This window comes from Pseudophryne corroboree, chromosome 7 (genome assembly GCF_028390025.1).
Source record: "Pseudophryne corroboree isolate aPseCor3 chromosome 7, aPseCor3.hap2, whole genome shotgun sequence".
NCBI lineage: Eukaryota > Metazoa > Chordata > Amphibia > Anura > Myobatrachidae > Pseudophryne > Pseudophryne corroboree.
Window position 1 is genome coordinate 111,925,217 of NC_086450.1, and position 27,042 is coordinate 111,952,258.

The 27,042-nt window shown below is 40.0% G+C and overlaps 1 protein-coding gene across 20 annotated transcripts in view; it reads left to right on the plus strand.

The window, feature by feature from the left end:
- Nucleotides 1–27,042, plus strand: part of NEB (nebulin) — a 249,685-nt gene that overhangs the window by 141,012 nt on the left and 81,631 nt on the right. For 17 of the 20 annotated variants that reach the window (XM_063933545.1, XM_063933547.1, XM_063933549.1 and 14 more), the window contains exons 89-116: nucleotides 23–220; nucleotides 313–417; nucleotides 1,385–1,489; nucleotides 1,567–1,671; nucleotides 1,767–1,874; nucleotides 1,992–2,105; nucleotides 2,683–2,880; nucleotides 3,015–3,119; nucleotides 4,859–4,963; nucleotides 5,261–5,368; nucleotides 7,889–7,996; nucleotides 9,067–9,174; nucleotides 9,566–9,670; nucleotides 9,755–9,859; nucleotides 10,104–10,202; nucleotides 10,314–10,424; nucleotides 12,293–12,397; nucleotides 12,580–12,684; nucleotides 13,638–13,742; nucleotides 14,089–14,193; nucleotides 14,285–14,389; nucleotides 15,066–15,170; nucleotides 17,094–17,198; nucleotides 18,866–18,970; nucleotides 22,369–22,473; nucleotides 23,880–23,987; nucleotides 26,437–26,541; nucleotides 26,685–26,789. In XM_063933545.1, coding sequence (XP_063789615.1) covers nucleotides 23–220; nucleotides 313–417; nucleotides 1,385–1,489; nucleotides 1,567–1,671; nucleotides 1,767–1,874; nucleotides 1,992–2,105; nucleotides 2,683–2,880; nucleotides 3,015–3,119; nucleotides 4,859–4,963; nucleotides 5,261–5,368; nucleotides 7,889–7,996; nucleotides 9,067–9,174; nucleotides 9,566–9,670; nucleotides 9,755–9,859; nucleotides 10,104–10,202; nucleotides 10,314–10,424; nucleotides 12,293–12,397; nucleotides 12,580–12,684; nucleotides 13,638–13,742; nucleotides 14,089–14,193; nucleotides 14,285–14,389; nucleotides 15,066–15,170; nucleotides 17,094–17,198; nucleotides 18,866–18,970; nucleotides 22,369–22,473; nucleotides 23,880–23,987; nucleotides 26,437–26,541; nucleotides 26,685–26,789 — 3,150 coding nt within the window. Of the gene's footprint in view, nucleotides 1–22; nucleotides 221–312; nucleotides 418–1,384; nucleotides 1,490–1,566; nucleotides 1,672–1,766; nucleotides 1,875–1,991; nucleotides 2,106–2,682; nucleotides 2,881–3,014; nucleotides 3,120–4,858; nucleotides 4,964–5,260; nucleotides 5,369–7,888; nucleotides 7,997–9,066; nucleotides 9,175–9,565; nucleotides 9,671–9,754; nucleotides 9,860–10,103; nucleotides 10,203–10,313; nucleotides 10,425–12,292; nucleotides 12,398–12,579; nucleotides 12,685–13,637; nucleotides 13,743–14,088; nucleotides 14,194–14,284; nucleotides 14,390–15,065; nucleotides 15,171–17,093; nucleotides 17,199–18,233; nucleotides 18,339–18,865; nucleotides 18,971–22,368; nucleotides 22,474–23,879; nucleotides 23,988–26,436; nucleotides 26,542–26,684; nucleotides 26,790–27,042 lie in introns of all 20 variants that reach the window. The other 3 variants (XM_063933546.1, XM_063933551.1, XM_063933563.1) reach the window with 1 other exon arrangement.

The window sequence follows — 27,042 nt, forward strand, 5'->3', positions numbered from 1 at the left end:
TTTTATTCTCACTTCTTCTTAGCTGGGCTACAAGAAGAATTATGAAACCAACAAGGCAAAGATCAATATTCCAGGGGACATGCTCAACAATGTCCTTGCCAAGAAATGCCAACAGATCCTCAGTGACATTGAATATCGTCACTATCTCCATGAATGGACATGCCTCCCCGATGAGCAAGGTGTCATTCACGCCAGAAAAGCCCATGAGATCTTGAGTGATGTAAGAGGCAAAATGTTAATTTAATACTGACATTTTTTGAAAATTGGATAGTTGTATAAAAATATTTAAATAATATTTTATTGTCTTTATAGGTGATCTACAAAGATGACCTGACATGGCTGAAGGGCATTGGCTGTTATGTGTGGGACACTCCAGAAATTGTGCTTGCTAAGAAGTCATATGATCTTCAGAGCCAAGTGAGTAATACTTTTTTAGTATGTTTGTATTGTCAAAATAATGGATTATTAGATGTATTTGCAAGAAAACTTTGAAGAATATTTCAAACAAGAATTTTTAACCTTTTTGACCAACAATACAGACTAATGTGCATCTGCTGGTTACAAACAATGAAGACAGCCATTCATTGCAATGCAGTCTACTAATTTAATAAGCACCTTGGCCTCATTAATATTGACTGTGCTTATAGACCTTAACTTCTCATGAAATAGTGCCAGTGGTTAGAAGAGGCTAAGCAGTGCAGTGTCGGACTGGGACATAAAGAGCCCATTTGGGAATGCAGTGGTAGGAGCACATGCTTAAAGGATGTGGCCAACCACTACATTGGGATTGCCCACTTTGATTGGCAGGAGGGCTACTCTTTGTATATTTTCATAGAAATGAAGCAAGCATCTATGCTCCTGCTCCACCAAGGTACTGACCGTCCAGTAGAGAAACAATTTATAATTTGAGTGGTCAGTCTGGAACCGAGAGCAGTTGGTGGGGTCCTTAGGCAGTGGTGTCCACTGGGATTTCCCATGTACAACTATGAGCCAGGCCGACCCTGAGTCTAAGGACTTGAGATTGTGACTGAAGAAAGGACTTATGACTGAAGAAAGTTTAATTACTGGCTTTAAAGGGAAGGAATTTCCAATCCATAACGTGATATTTATCATGACTGGAAAGGAGGGCTTGGCAGCAGATGGGGATACCTGACTAAAGATGGTATTTCAAAATTAAATGTGCCCATTGTGTAATTAGCTCTCATCCTACCTTGGAACATCCATTTCTGTCAGGTACACCCAGAAATGCTTTGTTATTTATATATATATATATATATATATATATATATATGCAAAATAACAAATTTCAGTGTAATATCCTTATTCAAAATAACAAATTATAGTGTAATATTGTTATTCACAATTGTATATATTATTTTTCTAGAATAAATATACAGCTTCAGGCAAAGAAAACTTCCCGAACTTCAGCGTTGTTACCGACACCCCTGTATATGTCACCGCTGTTCAAAGCGCCATTAATGCCAGCGATGTAAGTATGGCTTCTTAAAGAGTACTCACTAATTACTGGGCTCACTGTTTAATTGTTTAATTGTTTCTCCCATGCAGCGGAAGTACAAAGAGGATTTTCACAAGACCAAGGATAAGTACACAACCGTGCTGGAAACTGTGGACTATAACCGTACCCAGGGCCTAAAGGATCTTTTCAGTAATGTATGTGTTATCCTGACGTTTGGTACTTGATATATGCATCTGGAACCCACTTATAGAGTTTAAAAGTAAACAATAAAATGTATTTCATTCTTTAGAACATGTACAAACAAGCCTGGGAAACTGTCAAAGCCACAAGCTACCAGCTTCCTTCAGACACGGTTGCCTTAGCATTTGCTAAGCAGAATAAGCACATTGCCAGCACTGTGAGTATTTTGCAAGTATTCTTTTTCCTTAAACCATCCTTAAATACTTGTTACGCATTGTGTCACAGATCGAACAAGTATGTCATACAATGTCATTGTTTCCTTCTTTGTTAATAGCTGAAGTACCGTGAGGAATATGAGAAGTTTAAAGCTCTCTACACTTTGCCGAGGGGAATTCAGGATGATCCAAACACAGCACGATGCCTCAGAGTGGGCAAGTTTCCTCTGGATGTGAGTAGATGACGCTGCTGTCAGTGTGCGTTTGTAGTGACCTATCTATGTGATGAGTCAGGAAGCGATCTTCAGTGATCATCTTCACAATTACCTAGCATGATTTTCTGATCTATAGAAACAGAACTAAATCATTTATTTACCAATTATTTACAATATCCCAAGCATTTCCCAGGATCCAGAAAAGCATTTATACATCTCTGGCTTATTCTGAGAGTGCTCAGATTGGTGCAATGTAAAAATACTTAGGAAAGTGTGAAAAATGATCATAGCTGCAGATAAGATTGATCAATGCCAATCGACAATAGCCACTTCTATGATACTTTATAGTTGTGCTTGTTCATGTGGAAGACACATGGGACAGATCTGATCTGGCAAGCATAGTGGGCGGCAAGCATAATGACTTTCCTAGGGAGTCTGTTAACAACACCTAGGGCAGTGCCAGCTGTACATATGATCCCGCAAATTGCCATTCAATTGCATTATGGGCAGCTTTGATTGTAAGCTTGTCAGGTCAGCAAACCAATATTTACCAGAGCACCTCATAACTAAATGATGAATCTGCTTGTCTTTGTAGCGTTTGTACAGAGATGTATATGAGAAGAATAAAAGTAAGATTCACATTGCCCCAGACATGATGGAGATCATCACTGCCCGGGAAACACAGAACAAAGTCAGCGAAATTGATTACCGAAAACATCTCCATGAATGGATCTGCCTGCCCGACCTTCAGCTGTATGTCCACGCCCGCAAGGTCAATGATCACGTCAGTGATGTAAGTTAAGTTGAACGATAGATGTCATGAATAGACGTAATGTATGTATTCAGGTCTATTTTGAGCCAAAACAAAAATAATCTTTTAACTACCAATATTAAAGTCCTCTGCATTAACTTTTTGATGTGTTTTAGATTGTCTACAAAGATGATCTGAACTGGCTGAAAGGATTGGGCTGCTTTGTTTGGGATACTCCAGAGATTCTTCATGCCAAGCACGCTTATGACCTCCGCAGTGATGTAAGTGCAATCATCTTTCTATACTGGAGATCCCCGGACCCAATACCCACCATAACCCAGATTAACATGATAGAGAAACTACAATGTGTGATGCCACTTGGATACTATGCTTTGTAAATGCACGCCTATGGCTACAATGGTATAGGTTAGTCCACTAGAGTCGTTACATCCAATGATTTCACCCAATGGATAAGAAAGTTGTTTTACACACCTGTTTAGGCCTATACATGTGGGAAGCAGGTGAATTAGACTGTGACGCCCATTGGAATTTACTCTTACTTTTGACAAGATACATTACAACACCAGTGGGGTTAGAAGAGGTGCTGCCACCTAGCTTCCCTTAAAATGCTCAGCACACAGAAGAGTAAAGGGCACAAGACTAGACAGCCCTCACTAGTCCTGTACATTGTGTGCTCCTGTACTTTTTCTATGACCAATGATCCCCAGTTCATTAGCATCGCCCACTTTTCTCTTTTCTGTCTACCAAAGGTAACATTATACAGCATGTGAATATTTAAACTACTTATTGACATTAGCTCTTAATGACAATTAGCCCTCAATGTGCCTTTTTTATTTGTGTGTTTTATTAATATGTTTATATGTTACAGGTTTGGGCTGGAGTTGTCCATATATATGTTAGATAATTCACTTAAAGAATGGATACCAGACACACAACCAGCATTATAAAGCACACACATAGCCACTCCTCAAGTTCCCTGATAGGCCAATCCTGACCACACAAATCCCCAAGCCTGATCTACCTAGCAACAGTTGACACATTTTAAACCAATTACAAAAACCAAAAGACTCTTACAGTATATAGCCTTAAGCTTATACAGCTCTTGTCTTATCATTCATGTGGATATGCTCACAGTGAGTGCATCCCTACAACACTATTATATACTGTACACCCGGTTTACATCTGGAGCAACAAGTGAAGCATTAGTAGTAAATGTGCTGTACCCATGTCCCTATTTCTACAAAATATAAAAATTGAATGAAGTGTCACATATAACAAGTGTGAAAGTTATATTTACATGGCAAAATCTAATTAAATAGACACACAAATACAGTGATACAAAATAATTTCAATTAAATTAACTGAAATTAAATGAAATGCAAACATTTGGTGTTTTTCCCTTTAAGATCCTTTCCTGCCATAGTCCAAATGCAGATATCAATTATGTAGCACGGATAGATGGCTGAGACTCAATATAATGTTGGGTTTGACTGGGGCATAAATTCCCCTCTGGGGTAATGTAGGGGTCAGGGTTCATGAAATAATGTGTGTGAAGGGGTGTGACCAGCTGCCAGAGGGGGTGTGGCCAGCAGCCAGAGGAGACGTGACCAGTTGCAAGAGGGGGTGTGGCCAGCCACTAGATGGTTTGACGTTACAGAAGAATCATTGTCCTGGTCACCTTACTGTACCTGAGTGATTCTTACTTTTCTCTGGCACAGTGTCAGAGCGAAAGGAGAATCACTCAGGTGACCAAAGCATATAGTATTGGAGAGATAGCGTACAGGGGTGGGGCACTCAGACAGTGGCACTTTCCCTGGTGTCCCTGTGAGCAAGTTAAATACTAAGACTCAGAAGACATGGCTAGATTGTGTAGTACACACAAGAGATTCAACTCTTAACAGGCACATATGCTCTTTTTATAATATCATATTTAATGCATGTCAGCAAAAATTTAAAATCATAAAAAAAATTTGTTACAACCGCTTGGTTTCTTTCTCAGAACAAATATAAAGCTAAAGCAGAGGAGATGAAGAAGACCTACACCTCAGTGATGGAAACTCCAGTTTACATCCAGGCTGTCGCCAGTGGGCAGCAAAGCAGTGATGTGAGTGTCCTTTACTTATATCATGAGTACTGATTCCTAAGTCAGAGATGATACCCGAAGGCTGCTGCCAAGAGCCGTCACAGTGATGTCACTGTTTTCCAGTGATTTGATAGGCTGTTATCATATGAATATTATTACCGCCCACATTATGACAGTGATTGGCAATTCATGCTACACTATAAAGTGTTTGCTAAGATCAGTAATTCTATAGTAAAGTAGCCATGCAAAATATTGTCTGCCCTATTCACGAGAATATAAGATTTTAAAATGTATTAATGACGTTTTTCTTGTTTGCAGGTTGTGTATCACACTGATTATGAACAGAATGTTAGAGGAAAGGTTATATCAACCACAAACACAATTGAATTGGACAGAGCCAGCAATGCCAATAAGATACGCAGTGACGTGAGTACATTCATGCTATAGCTTTTCATTATTATAGAAGATAGAAAGTCATACAGTAATCACCCGGGCCGTAGGGGGTGCTGTTGGCAGCACTTGTCAATTATGAATTATCTGATTACTTTAACTTGCAGCTTCCTCCCTTTTTTGAAGCCCAGCATCTCCTGATTTAGACCCCTGAGGAAACCTATGGTGGAATCGCCATGGGCTGCTTCTCAGTCAGTGTTAAAATCCTGATGTGAAAAATCTGTGTAAATGTACCTATTGGCTAATACCAAAGCTCTAACAGCACGGCACTATGCCTTCCTACCTCCGCTGCCGCTGGCGGCTAAGTATATACAAGCCGCCAATGGAGGGAGAGGCGAGAGGAGAACCCGCTGGCTGCAGCGCCCAGCTACACACGCTAAGCCGGCTTGTGGCTAGTGGTGTAGACACAGCGCACTATCCCCTCCTACCTCCGCTGCCGCTGGCGGCTAAGTATATACAAGCTGCCAGATGGAGGGAGAGGCGAGAGGAGAACCCGCTGGCTGCAGCGCCCAGCTACACACGCTAAGCCGGCTTGTGGCTAGTGGTGTAGACACAGCGCACTATCCCCTCCTACCTCCGCTGCCGCTGGCGGCTAAGTATATACAAGCCGCCAGATGGAGGGAGAGGCGAGAGGAGAACCCGCTGGCTGCAGCGCCCAGCTACACATGCTAAGCCGGCTTGTGGCTAGCGGTGTAGACACAGCGCACTATCCCCTCCTACCTCCGCTGCCGCTGGCGGCTAAGTATATACAAGCCGCCAGATGGAGGGAGAGGCGAGAGGAGAACCCGCTGGCTGCAGCGCCCAGCTACACATGCTAAGCCGGCTTGTGGCTAGCGGTGTAGACACAGCGCACTATCCCCTCCTACCTCCGCTGCCGCTAGCGGCTAAGTATATACAAGCCACCAGAAGGAGGGAGAGGCGAGAGGAGAACCTGCTGGGTGCAGCGCCCAGCTACACATGCTAAGCCGGCTTGTGGCTAGTGGTGTAGATACAAACAACGGGGCAGCGTACACCTAATGTGCACGGAAAAATTATATGGGGAGAGCCTCAGATTCACATGAACTGATCACATGCTTTGAATTCATAGAGAGTCAGCGGTGTGATCATTAATAGCAAGGCAAAGTGCACATTATATATTTCTAGGGGAGTAGCATTACATGCACCATTGAAAATATTAGTGAAGGAGTGATCCGCTAAACACACGGTGTATAAAATGTTATAATGTAAATGGTGAACAATAACCATATAAATGCCTCTCTAGTAAATCCACCATACTGTCACATTGATGTGGATTTTATGCTACATTGCCTCAGCTAATATGAACATAACATATTATGGGCAGATGAACTACAGCCTTCCTCAGTTTATAGCAATTAAACAAATACTACTCTGAAAATAGAGTATCAAACAAGAAAATATACTTTTGTTGCAATACACCAGGGCAAACGTAGAGAGTATTACAATTCTGTTACATACCTGCTGTAAAGAGATGGAAATAATACCACATTAAGAATAGGATGTTTAATAATGTAGGAGGGTAATATAAAAGGAATATACATTTACACAGAGTGTATAGGCAAAATAGTCTTTATTGTGGATAACGAAATTCACACAGGAAAACAATGACTTGAGTTTTTGTAGTTTTAATATCACACTTTATTTTCTTATCACACTATATTTTAATATTTCACCAGTCCTGTAATAATTTTAATGTATACCGAATAAAGAAGAGTATTTTTAACCATTTATTGTGGTTCCAGTGCACCCATAAAAGATGCTTCTTTTGCTTTGTCTTGTTCCTGTATAAATACTGGTCTCTGACTTTGAAGCATTAGGGTAGCATCTGCAAAAATATATTTCTCTGATGGAATGTCAGATGTTATAAGAAAATGAATATATAGCAGAAGGAACCACTGGTATCTCAATTTACATATAATGAGCTTTCTAAACACTGGTACCGGATTTATTTAGTATTGTATGCATCTCCCGATTGCCCCTGTCTCCTACCCCCACCCCTTCTGTCGCTAATACCTATACAGCATTCATGAACTTGACTTGACAGCTCTTTGTTGTTCAGTCGCACTGTCCTTTATTACATTTCGGGATACTGATGTGCCCAGGATTCGAACCTGTTGCTTATGACATTGCGGTCAGAAACTCTATGCATTGAGCTATCTAGCCTTGCATAGAAAGCTAGAGAATTCCAAGCTAGAGAGTTCTAACTATTTGAAGCTTACCTTGTACTTTGTGAAGGGGTGATCAGCGTTGTAGCTGGGCAGATCTATGTAGTGTGTGGCTGCAAGGGATTGGAAAAATGGAAGGTGGGGGGGGGGTTTGCAATTCTCTTTCTGGCACCAATAAGTCTAGTTATGGCCCTGGTGATCACAGGTAAGCTGCCGGATGTAGATAGATAGATAGATAGATAGATAGATAGATAGATAGAATGTTACCATTCAACTAGATAACTTTATTTTCTATCCATTTATTTCAAAACAGAACCTGTATCGTGAAGCTGGTATCAGCAACCTCCCTAAGGGTTACAGTCTTCCAAAGGACACCCCATCCATTATACTTGCCAAGAAAGCTCAGGCAATCGGTAGTGATGTAAGTAAGAATATTCCTTATAATACTGTTTTTGCTCATGGTATGTACTGCACTATATTGCATTTCATTCACTTAAATATCATGTATTACTGATTACTGTGTTATGTATTTCTGAGCTAAACAGTAAGCATTAGAGAACACAGACATTACAATGCTAAGTAGGGTGATGTTTTGTGGTATGCAGTCTCCATATCAGCATTTAAAATGTTGACACCACAATGTAAAATGTTATGAAATGTCGACATGTTCACAACGGGTTAGGATGCAGGATGTTAAGTTATGCTCTGGGAGGGGAGGGTTAAAGTTAGGCTGCAGGGGTGGGGGGTTAGGAATACGGGTAGTGCACTCACCACAGCAGAATCAGATGACCGTCAAACCTCTGCATCACCGGAGCTGTCAGAGCCGCTACCAGGTAAGTGAAGCCACTGCACCCACAGAACACACAGTTTTGTTGACATTCTAATCATGTCAACATTTCTTCAGTGTTGACATAATTAAAGGCAGTATGGTCAACTACGATATGCTAAGCAAGTTGACACGAATGTCGACAAAACATACCCAACCCTTACTTCATTATCCAGCATCACTCTGGGGTACTTTAGAAGCCAGAACTGAAAATTGCCCTCTACTTTCAATTCTGACCTAAATAAAAGTTTAACAAGAAAACTGTATTTTGCCAGCCAGGCCACAGCATGTAAAACTATTATCTATTCATTATCTTCTGATTTGCCTCTTTTGAAATAAATAATATTTATCATTTAATGAAGATGTTTCCACCACTGGTTAGATGTGCATCTAGAGTACTGTATGCTTCAAATCAGTTTTGATTTGGGCTCAGTAGTGGACTAAGGTGCGATGTACTAGCAATACTGTATTTTATACCAGGGTACACACGTTAACACTGTGCACTATACTACACATGCATGCGATGCACATCCAGGAATAATACTTAGACCTCACTTATTGTAATATTCCGCATACTCGTCACCTTTTGCATCACTGTATTTCTCTAATACTGCAGTTAGTGCTATCAACTGACCTAACCTAATTCTTCTTCATCATTACCACAGCTGAAATATAAAGAAGTATATGAGCATCTGAAGGCAAAGTCTTACACTCTGGCCCCGGATAACGTCAGCCATGTGAACATACAGAAAGTGAACAAGATCCTTAACGAGGTAATTAGTAACAGAGGAACTCATACTTTATGGTAGCTGCTATATTTTGTGTAGAACATAGTCTTATTTTTCTTTTCTTTCAAAGAATTGCTCTAAGCAACAAATTATTATTATTTTTTTCATTGAGAACTTTTAAACTTTTGCAATACAATAAAACATCTCATTCACACAGTATAAATGTGTAAATATTGACGTATGCTATAACATAATATGTATATAATATTACCAACATGTATATAATATTAGCAAAGCCTCTCTATGGTATCCAGGTTATCATACATGTATACTGGAGGCATATATGAGCTTATAAAATATCACTGTTGGACTAAATTGAAGTGTTACCAATTACTTACACTATGACAATTATATCATATTCATTTTTGCATTTCAGAGGCTCTATCGCCAGGTGTACCACAAGCAAAAGGATAAAATCCACACCACCCCAGATACTCCGGAGATCCGCCAAGTGAAGGCCACGCAGGAAGCCATTAGTGATGTAAATGACTTACAATATAATCTATGCTTATCTTTTCCTCCCCAGATGCCTTCCAGTTTCTTACATTGTCACATTGTCTTTCAGCTGGTGTACAAATCAGACTACTTTAAAATGCAAGGTCACATGATCTCAATGCCGTACACCCCACAAACCATGCATTGCCGCTATGTTGGGGAAATAACCAGCGATGTAAGTAAGATGCATTAATCACTACTGTATAATTAGTGTCATAAATAGACTATCAAATATTAATGGAATACAACATTTCTGAACTCCCATATTGGGTTCAAATACGTAAAGCAATTTTACTGTGATCGTGTTTCATGTAAGTCCTACTTATGTGTTGTTTTATATAGGCAATAACTAAATGCTTTCTACTGTGCAGTTAGGAATACATTTCAAATGCTAATCTATGTGTCATTATTTCTACTAGAATAAGTACAAAGAAGACTTAAACTGGCTGAAAGGTCTTGGGTGCTTCTTGTACGATACCCCTGACATGGTGCGGGCTCGTGGCCTCCGCAAGCTGTGGGTAAGTAACCATTATTGATTCACATGGTAACAATAAAGTAGTGTTTAATGTTTATGAGTGGAAATTGACATACTTATAATTATATACTTCTCCCTATGTTTGTTTTACCAGTCCCACTACACGTACACTACCCCTGCCAAGAAGATGCTGGATAAATACAGTGTGGTCTTGGACACACCTGAGTACAGGACCGTCCAGGAGTTAAAGACACATCTCAGCCAGGTAAAATGTTCATCTACATTAAGCTATGTCATTTAAAGTATACTTCCAACAGTCAAAAAAGTGGCTTGTATTAAATTTATTAAACCTAAACATAAATGTTATCATAAATAATGTAGTACTTGTGATGTTACTTTAGAAAATTGGCTCTCATTCCGAGTTGATCGCAAGCTACTTTTGGTCGCAGCGCAGCGATTAGGTGAAAAAGTGGCACTTCTGCGTATGCGTATGGGCCACCGTGCACGCGCCAAGTACTTTCACACAAAACTATGCTGTTTTACACAAGCTCGAGCGACTCATTTCAGTCGCACGGCTGATCGGGGAGTGATTGACAGGAAAGGGGTGTTTCTGGTAGGTAACTGAGCGTTTTCCGGGAGTGTGCTAAAAAACGCAGGCGTGTCAGGTAAAAACGTAGGCGTGCCAGGAGAAACGGGGGAGTGGCTGGCCGAACGCAGGGCGTGTTTGTGACTTCAAAGCAGGAACTAAACTGTCTGCAGTGATCGCAAGGTAGGAGCAGGTCTGGAGCTACTCTAAACGGCATGAATTTTTTTCTGAGCAGTTCTGCTAATCTTTCATTCACACTTCTGCTAAGCTAAGATACACTCCCAGGGGGCGGCGGCTTAGCGTTTGCACTGCTGCTAAAAGCAGCTAGTGAGCGATCAAATCGGAATGAGGGCCATAAAACAATGTCTAGGCTCCTTAAGAGATATGTTTTTTAGTTTGGTTGATTTTGGGAACAGACACTGCTATACAAACCTGTGTCTACCCGGCCGACTCCTCACAGAAAGTTCCATTTTGTGTTACCTTCTTTGCAGCTGTTAGTTGTGTGTGTTACTCTGTATTTAATCGCTAACAGATGCAACCAAGTAGCTTAGTGAGGATGTCTCAGGGAAGAGACATACTGTAGTATTTTTTGCTGGCATTGAGTTGTAGGTTACTGCTACAATCATTGCACATAGTGGGCCTTATTCAGGTTGGATCACAGATGTCTGAAAATCACAAATGGGTGATTTTCGGACTTCTTTGCATGCACGAACCTTCATAGTGTGATTGCATCCTGGAAGAATGTGATCGCACCGTGATTGACAGCGGCGGTCGTTGGGGGGGGGGGTATTGACGCAGCGTTTTGGGGAGTGCTCTGGACAACGCAAGCGTGTCCGGACCGTTTTCAGGGCTGCTGCGTGACATCTCACACAGCCGCTGTGAAGCAAAAGATGGTTTCCTTACTTTGCCTGGTCTGCGATGCGATCGCAATTGAATTGCTGTTGCATTGCTGGGCGGCACTTTGCATGCTGGGTGGCCTTGCCCCGTGCTGGGCAGCCTCCAGCATGTGATCGTCAGCAGTAGCAGATTCGGATTTGTATCAGAATCTGCTACTGAAGCTGAATAAGGTCCATTGCTAAGACATCAATACAGACTGCCCTTCCCCAAAGCTACATTTTGAACTGATACCAATAAGCTCGTGTAAAAGATGTTTCTTAGTTCACAGTAATAAGAAAGAACGTCTTGAGGACAAATGGTAGGTTTATGACAGAATTTAAAGTAGAAATTATTCTTTAAAGATGAGAAAACATTTTGTTGAACAGTAAGTGACTTCAAGCTGAGCTACATATCGTAACATCTAAGGGATGATCTAAAGGCTGGACTCTCACTGCTCCTAGAGGGATAAGTGTTCATTTTGTATAAACAATCATTTTATTTTGTTTTTTCATAGGTATCTTTCTATATTCTTTTTAAATTAACATTACATAATTTTTGGAGTGCTAGAAAATAGATATTTAGAAGTTGGGCTACAATCTTTGTGGTGTTATGTCTTCTCGTGCCTTTCATTTTCATTTCGTTACTAAAATGTGGTATATTCTATATCCTAGGTCGTGTACAGGGCGGAAGGCAACAAACAAAAATCAATCTACACATCAGTTCTCAATACTCCAGACTTCCTAAGAGCAAAGGAGGGCCAAAAGATTCAGAGCCAGGTGCGAAAATTCATTTTCTAGTAACTATTTTTAGGTTGCGATCAATATGTTATGTATTAATAATAGAAGTTTAGTGGAGGAAATGGATTGGGAAGATAATGCAATCACATGCGTGTGACAAGTGACTGTAATAATAAGGTGAGACTAAAGTGTGGTAAATTTGTCATTTACTTTTACTGCAGTACCTGTATGGAGAGGTCGCATCTAAAGAGAGACCACACCACCATGCCGGAGGACAGACTCCAGCCCTGAACCTTGCTAAACACTTGAAGGACCTGATCAGTGAGGTAAGATTTCTAGATCCATATGTGGCTGGAGAAAATATAGTTATCACAGTCATCACATTATTATCTAAGTGGGTATAACTTTGTATATAGATGTGGTTTCTAAGACAGAAGTGGTAGAGTCATGAAGTTGCAGTAGTTAAGGTCTAGGCACCTCATTATTATCAATCTCTCTCCTGCACATCCTTGTGTACTTCAGTTTTGAAGTGGGTGGGAATAGAACAACGTGTAGCCAATCAGCTCTTAAGACTTTTCACAGTGGAACTGAGTATTTCAGGCAGTGAGTGTTTTCATGTTGTGGGGGGCAGTGGCCTGTGTGCTCGTGTTAGTGTGTAAGTGAGGGTAGGGCGGAACGTGACAGGGGCAGTGACAGGATGCGATGGAGAGAATGAAGTCAATAGAGGGGCCACCACCTGAGAGTTTGATAGTGAGCAGTGTTGGGTCAACAGATATGCAAGAAAAGCTGTTTGACATCTAACTTTTGTTTTTAGAGCAAAATAAGTATTATTACACAATAGACCTGTATTAAAGCTTGTGATACTACAGTAACTTTTGTTTTTAGAGCAAAATAAGTATTATAACACAATAGACCTGTATTAAAGCTTGTGATACTACAGTAACTTTTGTTTTTAACTAGTGAAGATCGCTAATTAGTGACAGATTGGTCATCAATGTATATTTGTTGATACCATCCCATTAATTTTTCTGTTATTTTTTTTGTTGGGGGGGGAGGGGGGAGCACAGACTTTCTTAGCTTTTGTGGTAAACCCTAATAGTAACCCCATCATTCTTTGAACAATTAAAATAGTTATACGAGCTGTATTAATGGTATTACACCATTTGTGTACTTGTTAGATGCATTTGAAACCATTTTGAAGTGTGATGCTTTAGTCTGTAATAAATTGTCATATTTGTTAATCCTGTGCACTGACTTGTCCTTCTGACTTTTTCTGCAGAAAAAATACAAATCACAGTACGAGAAGCTGAAGCACAAGTATACATCCATCGTGGACACGCCCATCATTTTGCGGGCTAAGAAGGCCTATTTAAATGCTAGTGATGTAAGTCTTCTATATGCGCCACAGGGGTAGGTTTGCCGCCTGTGCTGCTTGGGGCGATCGTAAATACATATACCATAAAAACACTGCATGGCTACATCAATGGGTGGAGCTCATAATGAAGCAGGTATTAAAATGTAAATAATGAACCTGAATGAATCACATTAGATTTACAGTCAGGTTTTCTGTTCTACTGTGTTTACCCGATTTTTCTTGTTACATCTGTCATGACTGTGACTCTGTGCAGTGTGACAAGAGAAACCCTCGTAAGAAAACATACACGTACTGAATGAAGTATACATCTGTCGGCTGACAGGGGATTTATAACAGTTGTTTTTCTTTCCTTCAGCTCCGCTATAAAGAAACATTTGAGAATGCCAAGGGCAAGTACCACACAGTGAAAGATGCCCTGGACATTGTCTATCACCGCAAGGTTACCGATGACATCAGTAATGTAAGTAAATAGGGGCAAATTACACATTTTGCTATTTTAACATGTTGCTCTACATTCTCAAAGTTTATACTGAACACTTTGTTTTACTTAGGTAAAATATAAAGAAAAGTACGTCAGCCAGTTGGGCGTTTGGAGGTCCATTCCCGACCGCCCGGAGTATTTCCATCATCGCGCAGTCACCGATTCAGTCAGCGACGTGAGTTGACCGATTTTCCATACTTGTCAGTATCCCCTGCCATACAGTACAAGTGCATTATACACACAATACTGTACCTTCAACATTAAATAAGCGTAATACAATTTCATTCTAATTTAAATAATCTAGTTTAATAAATATTAGTATCAATAGCCTATTTAATGATACCTTCTTAAACACATCATGAGCTTTAAATATACCTCAGCTGAAGAAACTGAATTTCCCAATCTACTGATGTTGTGAAGAATCAATATAGTACATACAGGGCATACTAATGGCTCATACACTGCAGGCTGCAGTCACCAATTTCTCCTGTGCTTTCCTCTGTACACTAGGAGTACTTGACAATTAGGCAATGAAACCAAATGAGAAAAGTAGGAAATAAATAAATAAATATGGAGAGCGGTTGTGTTGAATTGAAAGTCTTGGTTTACAGGACATGTTCTATATGTGAGAGCATGTCCAACAATGAACATATGGACATTGTAGGTGTTAGGGAAGTCTTAAGTGTCAGTCCGACATATAAATTGTTAAAATAGCTGCACTATAACAACAACCAATAACACAGTGTTATGGACGAGGAATGATCCTAGCACCACTCACATCATTCATTAGGAGAGTGTTTTTAATCTTCATTTGATGATGAAATAGTAACGAGTCTCTTTGACGTCTACAGTTCAAATACAAAGAGGACTTGACATGGCTGAAGGGCATTGGCTGTTATGCCTGGGACACTCCTGATTTTACCCTTGCTGGACAAAACAAGGCACTCTACAGTGGGGTAAGTAGATAGAGAACACAGTGACACCTGTGGGCAACAAAGGTACTACAACTCTTTAAAATAACATTTCTTAAATGAGCAGAAAATTTAGTATACTGTACATGCTATACTGAGCTCTCTTTATGTGTTAATATGCCTTCTGTATCACCTGCTTTTGTGTGTTCCCTAACGTGAAAAAGATTTTACACAGGACTGTGTCTATATAACTATTCTGGGAAAAGATGATTTATAACATAGAGGTGAGTGGTTCACAGTTCTTTTCACCAAACTAGCACAAGTTTGAATGTACTGTATTGGCTATCCAGAACACTTGTGATCCAAAACACATGAAAGCTGGATAGGCCATAAGATGCTGCTTTTGAGATCCGAATATCACTGAGTAAATCTGAATAAATGAATACATTAATTAATAAGAGTTGTGTATATATATTCTCTATCAGAGACCCTGAGAGTAGGGCGTGGTACAATGTACTTGAGCCTGCCAAGATGGTGTCATCATGGTTGTCATGCCCCCCCTTAGCAGCACATGCCTTCACAGTAGGGGCCTGATACATGCTTGCTCATTTTGCTCAAGGCCCCTCTTGGTTGGCCTGTTCTCTATTGGTTGTGAGAAGGCTGCAGACCTTTGGGGTAAAGCAGAGAGAGATCTGTTAGTCAACCTCATAGGCATACACACAGTCTCCATTGTGCTTAGACACACCCTAATATCAGACAGTGTAAACTTACTGCACTTAGATGTACATGTGATATATAAAATACACCATCCAGTTCCTGATTTTTGGGGTAGCCCCCCCGCATCCCCAGAAGAGCAGGCAGATCTCCCGCAGCCTAGTGATACGGGCAGGATGAAGAAACACTCACTGGTATTTGCGGGTCCGTGTGGTGGGGGAGGGGCTAAAATGACATGAATAGCATAAATTTAGCCTAGCCCCCTTCCCGTTGACCCGCAAATCGTGGCATTTTTCCCGATGTGGGGGTGGGGCTTGATGATGTGACAGCCCGGTTCCATCCCCTGAAGTTCCCTGTAGCATCTCCTGTCCGGGCTTCTCCCGGAGAAGAGAAATTAAAAGTAGGTAAGTATGATTTAATGTAATATGAACTGGGGCACTAGTATAAGTCTTAATAATGTCATAGAGGTCATAGGTAAGGAGATGGGGGGGATTGATAGTGAATATGATGATTGGGGTTACATGATTATAAAATGGGTGATTGATGACATGTAGATAGTGCTACTCATGCCTCTGCACACTCTAATTAAATGTGCTACACATATCAATGGCAACCTAGACATATGCCTAGGGCCCGTTTGGCACAGAGTGTCCTGGATTACTGTAACCTGTTTTTATTTGTGTTGTTTTTGAAAAAAGTATTGAAGGACCGCAAACACATTTTTTTGCCTAGTGCCCGATGGGATTATAATCAGCCTCCTCTCACCAGAGGCAGAGCGCGATGGGATTATAATCAGCCTCATCTCACCAGAGGCAGAGCGCGATGGGATTATAATCAGCCTCCTCTCACCAGAGGCAGAGCGGGATGGGATTATAATCAGCCTCATCTCACCAGAGGCAGAGCGCGATGGGATTATAATCAGCCTCATCTCACCAGAGGCAGAGCGCGATGGGATTATAATCAGCCTCCTCTCACCAGAGGCAGAGCGGGATGGGATTATAATCATCCTCCTCTCACCAGAGGCAGAGCGCGATGGGATTATAATCAGCCTCCTCTCACCAGAGGCAGGGCCCGATGGGATTATAATCAGCCTCATCTCACCAGAGGCAGAGCACGATGGGATTATAATCAGCCTCCTCTCACCAGAGGCAGAGTGCGATGGGATTATAATCAGCCTCCTCTCACCAGATGCATAGTATTTGTAATAAAAAACGTAAAACTCAAGTCAACTGTTTCTTTTCAATTATTTGACAGTACAAATACCGGGAGTCCTTTGAAAAGACAAAGTCGGTTTTCAAGTACACCGCTGATACTCCTCTGTTTAATCATTTCAAGTATGCAACTCAGCTGGCGAATGAGGTAAGGTGACCGGTGACAGAGAGGCCATCAGAACTTCTATTCACTAGACTGACATTTCAGTAATGATCATAAGATGCCCCTTACATGCCCATTACTGGTTTTAGGTTACTTGTTAAACTAGCACTTTTACATATAGAATTATATTTGGCATCTTATCATTATGTTAAATTAAGGTCCAGACTCTCACAGTTCTCCAACAATTATTGAACTAAAACTCCTTGTACTCTAGAAATGTCTAGATCTTCATCAGCTACACAAATCTTTAGTGCAGTAAACTATAGAAACACTAAACTATCCCATGACATATGTTTTGCTATGACTAAAGTGTAAGCCTTAATGTTTACTACACACTCCAATGCATTTGATAGCAAAGTATATTAATGCACCTAACAGGTCATCACATTTTTAATAACGTGATGAATATTATAAAGTGCGGTATTCATAATTACAAAGATATCATTAGTATATTTAGTTTACATAATAATAATTTATCAGATGTGTGTGTGTATATATATATATATATTTTTTTTTTTTTTATTATTATTATTATTATATTTTTTTTAAACTATAATTAAATTGCTGATGTATGAATTGTTGTCATGTAAGTGATCACTATTTCCTTTGTTTTATCCCCTTCATTCCTATTGATGTTTTTTTTAATGCCAATAAAAACTGGTATTGATTTATTAAAAATGATGCCGTGTAACATAAGGCCGTGATTATACAGATATTATGAAAATATAACCTTAAATATAGTATTTTCATAAATATATGCCTTTTTTAATTTTTTTTAATATTCAATTTACTGTTGTTTTCTTACTAATGCATAATTTCTTTGTAATCTACTTAAATAATTATTTTCAGAATCGTATACATTGATATATCTCTGTTTCTGAGATGTAAAGGTATTATTGCCCATGAAGGTTCCCTAGATATGTTTTTAGCCACTATTTTAAAATCCGAAGGCGGTTACGGCTATATGATATGAAAAGTGTTTTGCTATTAAGCTATAACCCAATGTGCTGTTCTGAGCAGAAATTGTACAAAGCAGCTCATGAGAAGGAGAAAACACACTACAGCGTTGTGGTGGATGATCCTAGGCACCTCCTGGCTAAGAGTGCAAGTGAACAGATTAGCCAGGTAACAATGTTGCCCGGCATATGGAACATGGTGGCCGGTGGCCATTTTGTCCTTCGTCTTCATAGGGTGTCACCAGGTTGTGTCTTTATCTCAGTCCATTGTATTTGCCGCTCAAATGTCTCCATGTATTTGAGTGAGCCTTTATAATATGCTTCATGTATCTTGACATCTACATGGCAAACTGGTTCACAATTGTATACATGTAAATTGGAAAAATGACAACATTTTAATTATGTAAATGGGAAAAATGGCATTTTAATTATTAAAAAAGAATAGAATAAAGTTTAACTTTGATCAAAACTTTTAAAACAACTTAGGCTGTAGTTTACCTAAGTATTGTTTTTATAGTTGGAATTTTTCTTGATTGATTAGCTGCTAAATATACTGTAACCTGATATTTGCTATGATAGATCTTGGTACATAGTATGTTATAGAGTCTTTCCGCCTACATCCCTTCGCAACACTCCGAGGGATCTAGTGCTGTCTTACATGTCTTTTCTGAACTTCGTTGGTCTTTGCATGAACAGAAAAAGTACAAATCTAAGGCCAAGATACTGCTTCAACATGGGTGTAATGAGATTCAGCGGCCAGATATGTTACGGGCAATTTACAACACCAGCATGTGGAGTCAGGTAATAATAAAGAAATAAAATGCATGTTTTATGTTACCCTTTTTTTCCCTGACACTGCAAAGCCGTATGTAGCTGAAGCTTTAATATGTTCCCAATATAGAATGTGCAATACTGCAGACTAATATGGTAAATATATTTCCAGCTTTTAAACATTATGTAAGTAATCGTTAATCAACTATAGGTTGATACAAAAAGCAATAGGCGAATAGTTTTACCCAGCTGTTGGGTTAACTTTTGGCTGCTTTACACATCTGATTATTTCACTAGATAGCGGTCTTGTACAAAAGCGTAACTAATAAAGTTTGGGGATTCAAAATGAATCGAGTATTTAACACCAACACTCATACAAGTGCACATAAGTTAGTGCCAACTACACTCTAAAATCCAGTACCAAAATATATTTTAATATTGTCAAATTGTATGAATTAAAATAGGATACACCTGAAAACTTTTTTGCTAAAATAAAAACCTCCCACCACAGAAAGTGCCACATTCTAAATCAGTGTCTTAAATCTGCGCACACTAGTTATGTTTTACAACTCCGAACTACATGTACTACCAGTGCCCCAAATCCAAACTTCCGTCATATACTAAGAGTGTTATAGCAAGAGTCACTTTTAGCTGAATTCTTTGGGTCAGGATTTTGCTGTGATTTTACAGGTCAGAACACAACTGCTGGAAGCACATTATTCTAACATGCAAATACTGTGCAAAATAAGGTTTAGTACAGTTTTCCACCAAGTTATAAATAAGAAGAGCTAGGCACTGTCCTAATATATAATATATATATACATATATATTACATACATTTAGCCTCAGTCACACACAGGCATAGTCACAGATGTCACCACCAATTGCTGTGATGAGCACTGCTAAACAATATAATGCAAAGAAGAAAGACAGGGTCATGTTTAAATGTAGTTTAGAACATTTTAGACATGTTGCTCAGTCTAGATTACATGAAGCCCCTTACCCAGGAAAACTCCAAGTATTCTAGATTATATACAGTAACCTGGACTTTCATCACTATGTCCAGAAAGCTAGAAGAGATATTGGGAACTAGTGGGCCTTATTCAGAGATGCGTGTACATGCAGTCACAGCTGTGGATTTGTACGCAGCAGCTGTGTGAAAATATTCTAATGCCGTAGCAGCTGGGAGTTGTATAGAGACGCCTATAATCAGTGTCTCTGATCCACCGCCTGTGTACAAAATCGCAACCATTGGACGCACATTGGGTGAACATCGACCATCTGGTAATCCTATGCTTGCGCAGCATGGATGTTGGCAGTGGCGATATAAGGGTTGGTGACACCCGGTGTGGCCAATAGTACCCCCCTTGCACAGCAAAGATGGTGTGACCTCACAGAAAGGGGCACGGCCTCATGGGAAGTCCCCACTAACATCACTATGGGGCATGGCCTCACAGAAAGCCCACGATCACCTCGCTTTGAGTGACATGCCCAGCATCACCGGAGATGCGCCTGCAATGCTGGTTGCTGCAGGATAATGGCACACTGCAGAATCTGGCTCCTGTCACTGGTAGCAAGATGCCGGAGCCACTGTAACTGCATATGGAATTGCAGTCGCAAGCGGTGACATGCCCCAGTAATGGTGACACACCTGCGTTTTTGCTGCCACTTCCCCGTTACCTTCCCCAAAGATCCGTGACTGTCAATCACTTTGTAAATGAAATAATTCCTCTCTGCGACAGCTGCTGCAAAACCATGGCTGCACATACAGTGTGACTTAGATGCATGCGCAGACCATCGATAATTGCTCAACTGAGACAAAATTGGGTTTGCGTCCATCTGAATCAGACCCTAAAACAATGTTAATATAACATTTTACTCTTGCAAATTGAAAATATTGGTATTATTGTGGTGCACATCTTTGTATTATTACACACAAATGTACACAATAATCTCACACGTAATTTAAATCGCAAAAAGCAGAAACAATTTCATTTATCACATCAGAACATTGCTTTTTGTTTCTGTTTAACCACATGCTGTGGATTAGTACAGTATATCCGCAGTTATGGCTTAGAGTACAGTATCTCATCATCCCAACGTATAGAGAGGTCATGTTTGATTGCAAATGTCACCAGTTGAATAATGAACAATCTGCAAACTGAGAAAAATCTTCCTGTAATCAATGGCTGAGCTTTGTGATGCGTAACAGCCTCTTGCTTGCAGTGGTAGTATAGGATGCATCTCCCAGTGTTAGGAAGACTTGTTCTTTTCATGGAATAAGTAACAGCTCCCGTGCAGCAGCAATCTAATGTGGGCCATTGACATGGTCAGAGGAGTGTAATTGTGTCACTAAGGAGATCTCACGTGGGAGGGATGAAATGGAACAACTACAATGAAATAATCAATCCTCTGTCTGCATGGGATGGAGACAGGTATACCAGCAGATTTACGGTTTTTGTTAGAGACATGAAAGCAACGTCATCATCTATTTTAATGTAATTTACCATCCTAGCAGGCAGACCAGTCTCTAGCAGGCAGAGATCCATGTGCAGAAGTTGCATGCTCAGAATTTGTTTCCAATAATGGCTCATTTGCTGTGTATGGGAAAATGATGTACTTGTCTCTTGTTATATGTGCCTGTATCTGTGCTTGCATTCTATGTGATTGCCTAAATTACATTGCTGAAAAGATTGATGGCTTTCTGAAATATTCCAAATGGTCATATAGACATAGCATAATGTATATCAAGTTTTATAGTTATATGTTTTACATAATGTAGTATAAAGACTGCAGACTGACACTTTACATCATTCCAGTTCACAGTGCCTGCTTTCCAGTTAAATATATAGAAAAATTATACAAACATTTTTATTTAATTGGTAATGCACTAAGGACTTGTTCCTTACACATCATATAAAGTTAACTCTGCCAAACTAATAATACAATGATTTGCAAATGTTGTTCACAGTGTAACTGGTTTGCTGCCATCTGGTTGTAAATATGTAGTATTATATCTGTACATATTACTAATCTGCCTATTTGTGAGTTGGAGATTGTAGATGACTTTAAACAATTCCTTTCGTAAAGCTAGTCACCAAAGCTCACACACCCTACTGCGCCCTTCCTTGTTTTATTTCAGTAGAACTTGATAACAATGTTGTTACTTTGTTGCAACAAAGTTGCTGCTTTCTGCTAAACAGTGGGGCTAATAATTTCAAAAGCTGTTGTTTTTTTTTAAATGTAAAGCATCAGAAAATATGTAACAATATTTGCAAATCACTTTATTATTAACAACTGTGGAATATGGGTTATAAACATCCTCTCCTGCTTGAGTGCCACAAATGACCCCATCAGTCTTTTCTTGCCTACACTAATGAGAGTATTCACGATCAGTGCTGTATCTGACTGTGTGTTTTCCTTGTTAGTGGAAGTACAAGGCGCAATATGAGAAGCTAAAGGACAAATTTACCTCAGTGATCGACACACCAGAGCACAACAGAGCCCAGAAAGCTGGAAAACAGATCAGTGATGTGAGTTTTTTTACAGGGTATTTTTTCTTTCTTTTGAACTTACAAGTAGAGCAAAGATGATGAGGCCCAATGTCTACAGTGTAATGATTGCTGATACATTCATATTACAGTATCTAACTGCTCCTTTCCTCTACTCTATAAACCCATATCAGTGGCACCTACCGTCATTGTACGGCTTTTAAGTAAGCCATGGAATTACTATACCCCACCTCCTCTTGTGTGGCCTAAGAATGCGGAGGAAAGATGAAATGTTGGAGTTGGAAATGAAAACTCTCGGAACATAGTGAGACAGCCCCCCGGCGGACCAAATTGTTATTTAAAAGCCCTAGCATATGAGAACTTGTACATGAGAACAGTTGCTGTATGCGGTGTGAGACAAAACCATTTTGTTTACAAAATAAATATATATATATATAATATACCTTACATAAAATAGATTTGGCTATCACTGGATACAGCAAATCCACTGGTCTCCTTCCATATTGGGTAAATATATATATGTATATGTGTATATGTGTATATATATATATATATATATATATATATATATATATCATGGTTGTGGAAGCACTCCTCACTCACAGTGATTACTTGCCTGGTGCCCTCCTAGGTACCTCAATAGCTGTAAGGTCCAATATAGCAGAAAGACGGGCGGCACTCAGAAATGATGACAAGCATCAAGCAGGGTATAGCAACGTTTCGAAGTGTATTACGTCCTGATGAAGAAGTAATACACTTCGAAACGTTGCTATACCCTGCTTGTTGCTTGTCATCATTTCTGAGTGCCGCCCGTCTTTTTGCTATATATATATATATATATATATATATATATATATACCTTACATAAAATAGATTTGGCTATCACTGAATACAACAAATCCAATGGTCTCCTTCCATGTTGGGTAAATCTATAGAATACAAGGTAGGAGGCTTGTTTACCTTTTATGCTGCCAATATATATTGTATATAATTAAGAAAATCTGGGAGATTTGTACTACAACTATATAAGATGCTTTCTATTTTTTTGTGAAAGAAAATGAAAGCATTTTTAATATAGGGCTGAATTGTTACTGAATTCTCATTTAGTGTAAGTGTTTAATACTGAATCCTAAAGTTAGTGTCTCTCTGACCTCCCCAGATATTAGTCCACAGAGGATGTTTCATAACCTTATTGTAAATCTCAACTTTTATAGTTCATCATTTCCAGAGGTCAATAGGGATCATTAGAGGTCATTAGGGGTCCACCTTATCAGAATAGGGTATAGCCTCACATGCAATTAGTATGTTACACATGAAATTAGTAGCATTTAACATCTGAAGCTTGATATGTTTATCTTGTGCCAAAGAAGACATATTTTTAAATGCCCTAAACTGAGAAATTAAGCGTTTGCCTTTTACATTTGCAGATTGTTTACAAAATGGATTGGAATAAAGTTAAAGCCAAGTCCTACACAACAATCCATGATACCCCAATGCTCCTACATGCCCGGAAGGTCAAGGACAAAATCAGTGAGGTGTGTATTTATTATTTGTCAGTGCTTCTAGGTAATGTAGTGATTACACAAATACTTTGCTCTTAATGAAAATTTGTGAATCATTGTATTACAGATATATTAAAAGAGAACACAAAGCCACAAAATTATTTTGGTGCAGTGCAAACCAAACTTACCTTGTCACCTATTTTTGGTCTTAAGAACAGATTTTTGTAGTTTGAACTCTACTCCATATACTTCACTGCATTTTCCCGAATGTTTTCTACAATAAAAGTGAAACTGGCCATCCCTTCTGTGCAATGTTACAGTGGCCATCCCTTCTGTGCAACGTTACAGTGGCCATCCCTTCTGTGTAATGTTACAGTGGCCATCCCTTCTGTGCAATGTTACAGTGGCCATCCCTTCTGTGCAATGTTACAGTGGCCATCCCTTCTGTGCAACGTTACAGTGGCTATCCCTTCTGTACAAAGTTACAGTGGCCATCCCTTCTGTGCAACGGTACAGTGGCCACCCCTTCTGTACAACGTTAAAGTGGCCATCCCTTCTGTGCAATGTTACAGTGGCCATCCCTTCTGTGCAATGTTACAGTGGCCATCCCTTCTGTGCCATCCCTTCTGTGCAATGTTACAGTGGCCATTCCTTCTATGCAATGGATGTTACAGTGGCCATCCCTTCTGTGCAATGTTGTGGTCACAACATGCAGTGTAAGCCGCAGCAGCTGCTCCTACCAAGGGCCCCATTTATCAATGATACATAACCCCTTTAACACTCGTTAAAGGGGTTATGTCCTATATTCAGCATTCATCAAACAGCGGTAAACTAAGTGGGACTTGGATTGTGAAATGGTGTCCACATCTGGAAAAAACTAGCTTAGGTGGACTGGACCTAGTGCCACATCAATCAGCTTACTGTGATCTTTGGCACTGTATATGTTTGATGTATTACATACACTATGTTAGTCTGGCCCAACTGCCGCATCTAATGGCTTACTGTTATCACTGGTCCTGTACATGTCTGATGTATTACATACACTGCACTCTGTATGACTGGCCTTACTGACACATCTAACAACCTACTGTGATTGCTGGCCCTGTATGTGTCTGATGTATTACATACACTGCACTATGTACAGCGCGCCCTACTGCCACATATAATGGGTTACTGTGATTGCTAGCCCTGTATATGTCTGATGTATTACATACACTGCACTATACACTGCACTATTACAGCACGCCCTACTGCCACATATAATGGGTTACTGTGATTGCTAGCCCTGTATATGTCTAATGTATTACATACACTGCACTATGGGGGTCATTCCGAGTTGTTAGCTCGTTATATTTTTCTCGCAACGGAGCGATTAGTCGCTAATACGCATGCGCAATGTCCGCAGTGCGACTGCGCCAAGTAAATTTGCTATGCAGTTAGGAATTTTACTCACGGCATTACGAGGTTTTTTCTTCGTTCTGGTGATCGTAATGTGATTGACAGGAAGTGGGTGTTTCTGGGCGGAAACTGGCCGTTTTATGGGTGTGTGCGAAAAAACGCTACCGTTTCTGGGAAAAACGCGGGAGTGGCTGGAGAAACGGAGGAGTGTCTGGCCGAACGCTAGGAGTGTTTGTGACGTCAAACCAGGAACGAAACTGACTGAACTGATCGCAGTTGCCGAGTAAGTATCGAGCTACTCAGAAACTGCTAAGAAGTGTCTATTCGCAATTTTGCTAATCTTTCGTTCGCAATTTTGATAAGCTAAGATTCACTCCCAGTAGGCGGCGGCTTAGCGTGTGCAATGCTGCTAAAAGCAGCTTGCGAGCGAACAACTCGGAATGAGGGCCTATGTACAGCACGCCCTACTGCCACATATAATGGGTTACTGTGATTGCTGGTCCTGTATATGTCTGATGTATTACATACACTGCACTATGTACAGCACGCCCTACTGCCACATATAATGGGTTACTGTGATTGCTGGCCCTGTATATGTCTGATTTATTACATACATTGCAGTATTACAGCATGCCCTACTGCCACATATAATGGGTTACTGTGATTCCTGGCCCTGTATATGTCTGATGTATTACATACACTACACTATGTACAGCACGCCCTACTGCCACATATAATGGGTTACTGTGACTGCTGGCCCTGTATATGCCTGATGTATTACATACACTGCACTATGCATGGCTGGCCCTGCTGCTGCATCTAAGAGATTACTGTGATTTCTGCCTCTGTACATGTTTGATGTATTACATACACTGCACTTTGTAGGAGGCAGACTATAGCTTGTTATGTGCTGATTATGCCCTCCTCCCAGTCTGGCCACACTCGCTCTACAATGTGATATTGGCTAAGGATGCACTAACTTAAATACCCTTGGAGTAAATGATAAATAAGTAAAAGTATATTTAGTCTTTTCTCAATACATTGACAAGTAATGTGACCATGTACTCATTTGCTGCATTTAAAGCTGAAATATAAAGAACTGTATGAGAAGAGCAGAGGACACTGTACTCTGGTGCCGGATGCTGTACAGATCAAGACAGCCCAAGAAGCCTACAAATCCATCAGCAACGTAAGTTACCGGCAGGTTGTGTTAGACGGTTGCCTGCTGTATGCAAGTTACACAGTACGTTTATTTATTTATATTACAATTAATCTCCTAATTCTCTGTATTAATCCTTTGTGGTCTTTGTTCTCTTTTCTCCTTTGGAACAGCTGAATTACAAGAAAAAGTATGAGGCAACAAAGGCTCATTGGCAATGGACTGTTGACAGGCCAGACTTTTTGCAGAATGCAAAGGCATCTCTTCAGCAGAGCGATGTAAGCAGCTTGTCCCACACTAACACCATGGAATAATATAGTGAGATAAAGAAATACAAATGGCCAGCATTATCCACTTAATGTAGTAAGATTCCCCCACTGTGATGCACGTTATTATACACATTTAATTGACGCTAGCACTGCCAGAACTGTTGGTAAGCCAGTAAACCCTTTTATTGCCTTCTCACGGAGGAGACACTCGTACCCTTTTTCACACCAAAATCCTAGGTCTGACCCGGGATTTGGAACACGT